The sequence below is a fragment of the Acromyrmex echinatior genome, chromosome 3 (genome assembly GCF_024713525.1).
Source record: "Acromyrmex echinatior isolate Ae372 chromosome 3, ASM2471352v2, whole genome shotgun sequence".
Lineage (NCBI taxonomy): Eukaryota > Metazoa > Arthropoda > Insecta > Hymenoptera > Formicidae > Acromyrmex > Acromyrmex echinatior.
In genome coordinates this window covers 7,412,655-7,424,886 of record NC_141854.1, presented here as the reverse complement: position 1 = coordinate 7,424,886, position 12,232 = coordinate 7,412,655, and the positions used below count along the sequence as shown (strand labels likewise).

The window sequence follows — 12,232 nt, the reverse complement described above, 5'->3', positions numbered from 1 at the left end:
TAAAATGCAATAAACAAGAGAACATGAAAAATGTTTCCATGTTGTTGAAGATTCCGTTAATTAAAGAAACGCGTAATCAAGGAAATGAATGTACAGGTTCGTGTTTCGGAGGAGTAAGTTAAGCGTGTTTACGACGCTCATAAGAAGATACGGAAATGAATATTCATGAAAATCGTTCGTCGGAGAAGCAGCAATTGTGGCTCACTACGAACGCTTCCCTTCTATTTCACTTAACGATCCACCTTTCTGCACGGTTTCTCCATCCAGTAGTTTAGCTCCTCAAGAATTAATTACGTCAATCAGGAACGTTCGATCGTGAGTTTTAGTAATAAATAAAATCGTACAATCGAGCAAGTAAAAAGAAACAATAACGGTAAAATAATATAGATACAAAATATCTTTTAAAATTATCGAACAAGAAAACGTGAAAATAAAAAGTAATTAGTTTTTTATGTAAATTATGTAATAAATTATATAAATTCTTTTTATCTATTATATATTCAAACTGATTACGGATGTATAGATGTGACAGATATAAATAAATATTCGCTGCGCAAATGCAAAAAAAAATATATATATATGTATAAACATATATAATATAATATTATATAATTGGAAGCTTCAAGTTCTGTGAAGTAAGATCAAGTCTAAATAAAGTTCTCAATACAAACTCTTATTGTTGGATTCATGTATCAAAGAGATCCGACAAAGAATCAAAATATGAGAAATGCTTCACGTGACAGCCTGCAATTTTCTTTCGGCGACCTTATTTCCTTCAATAACTATTCGAGTTTCCCTTCGTGTCTCTGGCCCATCACGAAAAAGACAACGTTGCCGTTGTTCTCTGACGAAGCGAAATCTCAACGGGTGTCTCTCTCAGTTGCAGCTACTGTATAATATATATCTCTCCAACTCTCCAGCCTTTCCGCGAAAGTACATCAAAGAATAACAAAAGAAGACAACACTTCTCATTTTGGCCTAACACAAAATGGAACATCATATTTAAACAATAGCTAATTATCGCTATACGTTGTCGTCAGATAAGTAAATAAGATAAAAATAACTTCCATATAGATCTGACAAGTCAATTTTCTTGTGATAACAGATCTAAAGGAAAAGAAACAGCAAATCTCAAGAAAGAAACGAGAGATTCTAAAGACATCTTCTTAAATTATTTACGTCACATACGAAGGAACATACAAGTTTTCTAGAGGAAGGAAACAGTCGTAAGTCTAGAAAACTAAGTAAAATTTCTCCTGGATGTACCAAGAATGCAAGAAACGATACGGCAGGAAACGCAGGAGTACAATGTAGCTGCAGTCAAATTTAATGGCGCTATTTCTCGTATGACGGCGCATTTTTTCTGGTTGCACAAGCAAATAATCATAGTTTCAAATGAAAAGCAAGCTTGACCAGTTCGCAAGAATTACAAATGTGCATTTCTATAGTCATAAAGCTGAATTTAAGAGGCAAAAAGCGTATCACTGTACTTTAAGTTTACTGTCTTCGAGATTCGTGATTTGACTTCCATGTGAGTATTACCTAGTTTCGCTGCGATAAGATATCACAAATACGATGAAACGTGTTTGGCAAACTTCAACATGCATTATTACTCGTTTGAACTAAATAGTGTGTACGTGGTTCATAAAGATTGTAGTCATTGAGTATATATGACCTACATTATCGTACATGTGTGTATCTCAACGTCTAAAATAAACGATTTTTTATGCAAACTCGCTTATTTCTTTATAATTACTAAATAACTTTTATTGTAAATATTTAAAAAAAAAACAGAAAATATTTTTTTCTTAAAAAATAAAAGAGATTCAAATCATGAAATACGTGAAAGAAATCCTAATGGTTTCTTTCATAAACATGACACATAATTTGAGATATAATTATTACGATTTTTGAATAAACTTACACATTTTTTTAAGTACGGATAAACTAAGATAAAAAAAACTTGTATAGATTGTAGTAGCAATAGATATTATATAATTTTACACAAGATAATACTCTCAAGAAAGAGAATATCATACCTGCGTTCTTTCGAGCTGGACGATGTGTGAAGCCCATAGTTACAGGAACTTCCTCATAGTCGACAAAGCTGCTAGACTCACCTGAAATAAAAATCGTAAATTAAATGTTTTTTTAGAAATGTATCTAACAGTTGAATATTGTAATTTCAAAAATTGTCAAATATTTTCATATAATGTAGTTGTCTCTTTTTAAAGAATAAAATAAAATAAATTATTTTATATTGTAAACAAAACTATTATTTTTATTAAAATATAATTTTAAAAAATTATATACTTATAAAATTAAATATTATAAAAAAAGAGTTAATAATTTAGTTACATAGCTCAGTAAAATATGTTCGGAATAATGATTACGTAAATTTACACAATAATCGAGACTTTCCTGCAAATTATTAAATATTATTTAATAATTGCAATTTTGTGCTCTTCAAAGAATCAGTTAAAAATTTATTTTTTTTATATTTATATTTCTTTTTCATGATATGCTAATAAAAATAATAAGTTTCTTATAGAATAATATTTAATTCATTTTATTCTGTTCATTTGTTATAAAATAGCAGATATTAATCTCCCACAGCAATTTTTTTCCTGATTGTTCTCTAGCACACAATAATGGTTCTTTTCAAACGATTAAATAGTAAATGATCATCGTTACATAAATGAGCTTACACCAAAAAAAGAAGTTGAAGAAATAAACAGAAACTTCTATCTTTCAAGTCTCAAAAGTAACTATGAAACAAGAACAAAGGAACAATGACGATACAACTGCAGGCTATATTGACTTGATATCGCATGGTCCGCATCCCTGACCTACTTTTGCATTCTCTGAGGTTACGTAGGTAACCCCATTGAACGATGACGTCACAAAGAAACAATACTATGTCTGGGTAGTAATCAACTTTTCTTTTCTTAACTTATTTCACGGTAATGAAAAAAGAAAAGAAAGAATAGATCAATTTTATCAAATTTTTACTTAAAAAACTGTTTCTAATTTAATTTTCGTATCTTTATTCCTTCGATAGATTCTTTAATATTTTTATAAATATTGTATGACGTAGCTATTTTCATAACACAAAAAAGCTGAAATAATTATGAAGCCAAAGGCCAAGAAAGATAAAATATACAAACAATCTATTATAATATAAACGTATATACAAGGTGTACCACTTTAATTTTTACATCTCGAGAAATATAAAAGATATAGAAAAATGTTTCAGACAAAAATTGTATAACCTGATCGGGCACAAATAATAATAAACCTAATTTTAAAAAAATCAATTTTTCATAGCCATAAAGGTTGTAGTCATTTTTTAAAATAGAATTATATGATTTTTTTTAATATAATATATGATTCCTCCAACTGCACATAAAATATTAAGATAGAGATACTGGAAAATCAATAATCTGCAAGATATTTTATACTTCATTCTTGTACACATTTTAATATAAAATATAAAATATCTCATATAAACTATTCATCTTTTGATAAACTAAAATGATTTTTGAATCAATATTTTTATGCACAGATTAATAAAAATTAATAAAAATCATACATATAGATACTTTTCAAAATAAATTATGTAATCTGTAATATGCAACTACATCCTTTTTTATAAAGCAATTATGTGTTTTTATTACACCAATTGATTCAGCTATTATTCCATGTACAAAAGCATTAAGAATATTAGACGTACAGTTCCTTACACAGGAAACTAAATTTGGAAGTATATTTAATATTTACACTTCAAATAAGCTATATAGGGGAAACTGGCGACAAAAATAACATTTTTTTTTTGAAAAAATTTTCTTTGGTTTAATTTTTTTATATAACTAGAAAAAAGTTATTTATTATTCTTAAACGTATGAAGCTGTTTTGCTATTCACTGATTATCTCTGGATTATCTTGTTTTAACTGATAAATTATTGCTGACTTCTTTTTTATTCAACTCACCGACTATTTTAAATCTGAATAAATATAGGTCACAAAAAATGATATAAGTTGTATCGAAAGATCGAGTACAAAAAAAAGTTTCAAAAAACTTTTCACATTTTTGCAGTTTTAAAAATGCATTTAAACTAATTCTGCTAAACTAATTCTACTAAAATATCTAGATAACACATTCTCAACGCAAAAAGGTTCTTTACGCAACCATTGAAAACCATTTAAAAAAAAAAGAAATAAAAAGTGAAAAGTATTTTACAAATAAATTAAAGTCAAATATTATAGTTAATCTTTTTTATTTGCTCAAAATTTTGTATTCTTATTTTTTATGTTTATTACTAAGAGACAAAATATATACAAAATTATACGCAATCTTTTAGTTCCATTTGCAAAACAGATTTGGCTGAGAACAAAAAAGATACGTGAATGTATATATCTATATGTGTGTATGTATATGTGTGTGTGTATATATATATATATATATATATGCATACATCTATCTGATTGAAAACTCTACTCCTATGTCACACTCTATATGCCAATAAAAAGAGAAGCGAATAAAAAATGTCATATTTGAAGCAGAGGTGTGATATTAAAAAATAATAAAAAAATGTATTATCCACGCGAAAAAACAATTCAGCAAATAAAAAATTATATACGTACAATTGCCATTTTCAGTATACAATTTAAAATTATGACCAAGTTTGTATTTCGATCAAAAATTTCGAAAGTTTAATTATTTACATTTTACATCTCATTAATATAATAGTAAATATAAAAAAAACAGAAATAAAATTTTAAGCAAATAAAAAAGATAAATTAAAATAAATATAAATGACAAAATATCATACTTTACTGAAATAGAAAAAGATATAATAGAAAAATATACATATTTCTTACACGAAATATATATATATTCAAAGAATTTACTTTGCAGAAATTACACACTGCTACAAGGGATATTTATATGCAAAACATACAATCTCAAAATAAGTAGGATCAAACCAAAGGCTCTTTATAAGCCGATTATGACCGCATGAGCTGTGCAATCCATGATGATGAGATTCCATCAAAAGCGATCTGCTGTCATCAAATAAATCGTCCTAAATCGCCGTATTTAATTGCTATTATTTCATAGCCGTTACTTCATGGACGATTCTCTTTTTAGTTATATTTCAGAAAATACTACGATTATCATTATTTAAAAAAAAATACAATTTGTTAAAAAATTAATCACTGATTTAAGTTGAGCATAAAGATTGCATTTTTTCTTGTAAAAAAAATAACAAACATACGTAATTCTTCCGCTATAAGATAGACAGCAAATTTGTGTTAAATTCGCTTATGTCAATTATTATTTTCAGCCTACAATTTTGACGTGACGCGTATTATAATGCATATAATTGTTACAAGCATGTATGTAAAAAATCACATTTTCTTAATAAAAAGTTTGCTCGAAATATGAAGAATAAGTACGTGGAGTACAGGACGCAAAGTTTAAAGGCGCCGTTTTGCTGTGCGAAAATATATTTACGTTTGGTACCAGAAAGATAGGAGATGATATAAAACGCGATAAAAGGTGAGATGGAGAACAAGGGACGGGAAGGGCGGAACCGTAGCAAAAAAAAGGCAAAGAGAAGGAAAAAGAAGTCGGCTTGATGCAGCAGGCTACGAAAAAGCCGTCGTTCGCCAGAGCGAGATCCGCTTTGAGGAAAAGGAAAATAAAGCAAAATCGTAGCAACAGCTACCGTTCTTCTACCATTTTCCAGTTCTATCCGTACCATTCTTCCAGCGCCCGTAAGTGGCCAGCTGACTGCCTACGTTACTTCATTACATGAGAGGAGAGGAAAGCACCTTGCGCGAAATAGCAGTACTAATTAAATTGTTCTTATTTGTATCCGCAATCTTAACATCTATCAGATTCAACACTTGGATGAAATAGTCGCCTAAAGGAAACTCTTTGCGTATCTTCTAATAGGTAATACTTTCAACGATGGTACACAGAAAAAAAGAATATTTTTAAATTAACCATAATATACTCGTATATAAGCAAAAATATTGTAATCTTGCTTTAAAGATTTTAGTTTTGATTTAATTGAATTTCTATTAATGTATAAAAATTTTTAATTGAGCAAGTCTTGAATTGAGTGCAAGATAATACTTGTATCAAAACAAATTCAATCAAATCAAAATTAATATCCTTGAAGCAAGATTACAATATTTTTTCTTATACATGAGTATATTATGGTTGATTTAAGAATAGTTTTTTTTCTGTATAGAGATCTCGAAAGATTATTTTAAACCATTTTTTTATCCTAATTTTTCTAAGGATATTGTTGAATCGCATCATTATCTTACACTAAACAGGATCAAACGATCAAAGATTTACCGTGTTGCAAAAAAGAGAAGGAAGAATTTTTATCGTGATAAATAAAACGAAAGGGAGAGCGAGAGCGCTCGATTGGTTCTCGAACTACTAACCGCGAAACTAAGAGAAAAACGACTACGAGAGTATCTGAGAGAAAATAGACGACCAAGATTTATCGCGCTACAGCGAACTTTTTCCCCCTTTTCTCAATCGGGTGAATCGATCGGCAACGCCCGTCCGTTATTGGGGAGTATAATGCGATTTTACGACAGCGGGAATAAAAGGCCTTGAAAATGTCGTGAAGCAAGATCCGGAGATCTTTCTTGTCGTGGCGGTCGAAATTATTACAAAATCTACGTTTCCACACGATCAATTCGGAAAAAAACTTCTACGAGGCGAATGTGCATCAATGAATCTCACTGCTGGGAAAAGATATAATTTTGAAAAGCAAAGAGTTCTAGAATTTTGATCTAATCGCGATATTTTTCAGCAAGCGCCTTTCAAAATTTTTTACAGGTTACATCACTGACGTAAAATTAGAATTTTCCGCAGGTTAACGTGTTTCTCCATACAACAATCGCACATCTCTCTCTCTCTCTCTCTCTCTCTCTCTCTCTCTCTCTCTCTCTCTCTCTCTCTCATTCGAGAAAAGAAAAAGGAAGGACAGGAGGTAGCCGAGAAGACAGGGAGACTAAGCCAGCATCTCGCCATTCGGATTTATTTCTGGACGTCCCGAGGACGACGTCACGAACCGACCAGAATAGCGTGCATCTACGTCACGCCTGGGTAACCCCCGCGGCAAATTTCGGAGACAGACGACAAGGTAGCCGACGAGACGGGCAACACACGAAAGCGTCAGCTGTTCGACCTGTCTCTCGTGGACTTGCGACGAGCAGCGCGTGAACTGTAAGCATCATCTGACCCGGTACATATTGATGCCAAACTGGTCGCTTAGGTAGAATTTAGCATTCTACCTAAAATCACGTGACTAGCGAATCTCATCCTTCGACGATAAATCATATTAAACAAAAATGGATAATAATACCGTTTAATTATGCAAATTCGAAAACATCTACGATAATAAACGGGACGTGATAAATACGGTTCACCGCTCTTAATTAACGTACTGCTCCATCGTTTTGCCAGTCCATATTCAAACCGCAAATCGATTTGACGCTGTGTATGAAGATTATTTCTTGAGCTCATTCGTATTCCGTTAACCAGACGTACCGGGTGGCGGTTGGCGTCGTCTCGTTATGTTACGAACGTAATACGAAGGAAACGGAAGAGATGCGCGCAGAACAAGAACGGGAAATGGGAAGACGATGAAGATGAGCAAGGAGATAAGAGAAAGCCGTAGAGGTGGCATGTCTAGGGTACTTTTCTAGGTGCGCGAGTGCAGCGTTATTCAATTAACGAAGGTTACGCCGCTCGTGGCGTCTACCTTCATTATCTAAACTTCGTCTGCTTCTGGTTTTCCTAATTTCCATTCCGAGGATAAGTCTTTTGAAATATCCGCGCGAGCGGAACATAAATAAAATTTAAAAAGCTACAAGTCGCAGTTAATAAGATGTAGGTTTTGGTAATGGCAGGCAATGAACAATTAAAAAATCTTCTAAGGTAATATAATTAATTCCTTAAATTAGAAAAATGTTTATAAACTAGCAAATTCATTCTAGACATCACGCGCGCGCGCGCGCTATATTAATATACAATAAAATGTAATATAGCTCAATATATCAATAAAAAATACTTTTCAATGAAATTCTTTTATCGCTGTAAAAAATTGTTTTATAGTATAAGAGAAAATAAAGAATGTTAATAGTAATGTCAAATCGTTTTTATAAAAACTTAAACTAAAGAGACTATTAACGAAAAAACTATAGAAATAAATCTACACGGAGAAAATCTTCTTTTAAAATTTACCCTGAAAATATAATATATAGCAGTTGTGGTACAATATAATATTTTAAAGATTTTTACCATGTACTTTAGTAAAATTAATCAAACTTATTTTATACTTTACTGTAGTTTTATTAATGAATGAGAGATTTACATTAAAATTCTTCGGAATACAATGTTGTCCCACGACTATATTTTCAGGGTAAACTCTGAGAAAAAATTCTCTCCGTGTAGAAACTAGAATTCCGCTTAATTCTAAAACTACCCATTGTACGGAAATTTCTCGACCTTCAACGAAAACGTGCACTAGGCTAACCGGTCTGTAGTACTGCCAAATATTAATTTACGTAACACTGACTTAGATTCGTTCCGAGCAACGAATAAAATAATAGAAAATGAAATGGAAAAGATATTAATTAATAAAGAAATATTAATAGATTTTAGACAATGATTACACACATAACTTTTTATTCAAAAAATCTGATTATTTGCTTTAATATTCCTATAAAAGAGCCGCTAATAAAAGGCTTTCCATTATAAGTACCAGGTCGAAGGTACGAAACAATAAACGTGCATTCCTACGGTTCTCCAATTAATCCGCTAATTCGACGTTCGGAATGGCACATCCCGTATCGTAACGAATTCCACCAAGCCTAACGTGACCTTGCATCTAAATCATGCGGATTGTATTCAAGCATAGAAATTGAGACAGAAGTCGCATAACGACGTCCGCCGCATGCTTGTACTGCAGCCGAATTCTACGTATTGTGGACCCTCGTAAATCTCCGTTGCGAAATGATCAACGAGTTCCACGAGGCATACGACTATTTCATTATTACAGAAGAGACGTTTCGACTTTGCTGTACGTGAAATTTTCCAGGTATTTAAACGATCGCGATCGTCTAACCATCAAACTATCAGCACTGAATAGCGTTATGTAACAATGAGTTAAGCTACAAAAATATTAAATTAAAAAATATTAAATTAAGTCAAAGAATAATTTGCGTTATCGAATAAGCTATGTGATTTATTTTTCCCTTCATTTTAGAATTTCGTTTATTTCGCATAATATCGTTCAATTGCAATTGATTAATTAAATTTCCTTGCGTCTCTGTTTGTATTACAGTCGAGAAGGAAATGAAATTCAAAATAATAAAATATACAATAATAAATGAAAATTGACTGATATGCGAATAATAGTATATACAATTTAGAATAATTTACCCTTCAAATTCCTCGCCATCTCCTGGCTCAGATTTCCCGGCATTATTTTCCGCTGCATTATATACATGATGGTCCACACCACAGATATCACTGGCGCCCACATATCGCGCACTGCGTGATTTAATACGCACTTCTATATTCCGTCGTAGCGAATCAGTTCATGTGTTATCAAAATATTTTACGTTACATCATTCAAAATCAATATAAAATATCTTTTTAATTTTTTTTCCAAACTATTAAGTTATTAAAAAGTTTACAATTGTGTGAAAAAATTACGCTAAAAGTTACTCAAGCCTGACAGAAATAATCGAAGTCATCGACCGGTCGTAACGAATAAACAGTTATATATAGTATGATAGGTTATTCTAAAAAGAATGTCAGCGCAAAATATCATCATATGTTTATTCAGAAAATTACACGATTATACACACGTGTGCACAAGTGTTATCAAAATGAGTGTTGTTAGTCAATGAATAGCATATATTCTTCAATAAATTCGACAAAAATTTATTGACTATTTTGTGAATGAGATGGAATTAATTAAAAAAATATTTCCTTCTAAATATATGCAATTTCTAAAAAGATACCAACAAAATATTTGATTTTGTGTCGTTACAATAATCACTAAATTTGCACAATTAATCAGTTATAATTTTCATGATATTCCATGTGGCTGTAGCAAATCATCTCTCTCATTTTCCACCTCAATTTATAATCCAGGATTCCACGCAATATTACTGCGGCATATATATGTATACACATTCTCAAAATTAACAATAATCCTGGCAATCCGCCCAACCGACTTATATTTATTTGTCGTGCTTACAACACGTGGCGTTTAACGACACGTGATACGTGGAGATTAACGCGAACTCCACCGCGCCGATTCCTCGCGTTGCGGATGTTGAAGAAAACGAGTCGTTCTCTCTTCACATTCGTCGAGGCGAATCTCTACAGGCAGATCAAAAAGTTTTCGCGACTGGAGTATTCGTGAAACGAAAAAAATCGCTTCGACGGTCGACCGGTTAGCGACAAGCGTAGGCACGCTTCGAAATTCGACTGCTGCATCTTATCCTAAATTTAGCCTTGCCGGCTGCGTCCTACATTAGAAGGATATGCATGTGTATAGACTTATACGTATATGTGTGTTCGTATATATATATATACACACACACACACGCGCGCGCGTGTGTGTGTGACTTTAATGACGTCCCGCGACGCTTAATCGATGTGTGCGATGTGTGAAACGGAAATCGACGTCTGCACTAGGATTGTGTAACTTTACTAATACGTGCATGTAGATGAAGGAGATTCTATGGTCCTATATCATTATTAGAATTGCAAACGCTATCTATTCCATTAGGAAAGTTAAATTACAACGCATCACCTTATCGATAATAATATTTCTCATCAAATATCAAATATATGTATATATTATTAATTATTTGAATGCTTCAATAATTTGAACTTCATTAAAGCATTGCTCTAATCATTCTTACATGAGATTATAAAAATTCTCTTACTAATCTTTTTCTTATAAAAATATGTAATAAAACAGAGATAATATTTAAAAATGTAGTAAAATTAAGTCAAATATAATTTGCGTCAAATTTAGAATACCCCTCATTTGTAATTTTATGTATACGTACAAATTTTAATATTTTTATTTTACATATATATTCTTCAAATACTTTTTTATATTGGCACATAAAATTATAAATAAAATTCTATTTTGAATATTCTATTCTGATACAAATAGGTCTTCTAAAATGGGCTTCTATTTTTATAAATTTTTAATCTCTACAATAATAAAACAATTTATGAAAGTAAAACAAACGTTGATCTCATGTGAGATTTAACAACAAGGTGTATATAGCAAATACAAATAAATGCGATCGATACGTAAATGTACACCACGTGGCGCAGCAACGCTCAGCGAACTACAGTCTCGAGACACAAACTATCGATACTAATTGGCAGCCACGACCAGCGTGTTCAGTGCCAAATGTATCGAAACCGTTATAACCCGGTAACGGTAGTAGAGGCCAATAATAATTGGAGCGATATGCAACTGACCGAACAAACGACGCAACATGGTAGAAAGGTTCGTCGTAACGAGTATGACAAAATCGATCAATAACCGTTCCGATTGATCAAATTAACACTATAGTAGTGATGTATGACATAAATAATAACAGGCATAATTCATGAAGGGAAACAAAATAATTTACAGCGCGTTTAGAATGTCACGCGGTCTGATTACAGGCGCATATTGTGATATGTATGAGCAAATAATGGAACTAATAGCAATATGCAACGATATCGAAGCACAATGGAGAATTATCTTTCCGTTGCATGCTATGCTGTGCTAATCGTTCGCCATCGAGTACGAAAACTAGACGAATTCTCGCGCACGCGTACAACCACATTATTCTCCCACGTGCACAATTAGATTCGCCGGAGCACATCACGAGTAATGCTTGCGACACGAATAATTCTATCGATTTTGCTGTACCATTTGCCTTGATGTTAATCGATACAAATCCTCTCCGCAAATGCACCGTCCATTAGTGATCAAATTCTCATTCAACGTTTCATCTATATATACACGCTCGTCATTCAGAATTTCCCTCAAGGAAACGTTTAGCTCTCGATAAGCTTCAAATACATTACGGACCAGCTCAGAGTAAGACACGTCCACAGCGCGTATTTTGTGTGAGAAACAATAAAGTCATTATTCTTTTAAATACGCTTCAT

General features: G+C 32.0%; 1 protein-coding gene across 3 annotated transcripts in view; it reads right to left on the bottom strand.

Annotated features, from left to right (window-relative positions):
• The window catches only part of dlg1 (MAGUK family member discs large 1), a 624,340-nt gene that overhangs the window by 596,334 nt on the left and 15,774 nt on the right, over window positions 1-12,232 (bottom strand). For 2 of the 3 annotated variants that reach the window (XM_087404046.1, XM_087404047.1), the window contains exon 2: window positions 2,040-2,120. The exons of the other annotated variant lie outside the window; for it this stretch is intronic. In XM_087404046.1, the coding sequence (XP_087260172.1) occupies window positions 2,040-2,120 (81 nt within the window). The remainder of the gene's footprint in view (window positions 1-2,039; window positions 2,121-12,232) is intronic. 3 annotated transcript variants of the gene reach the window in all.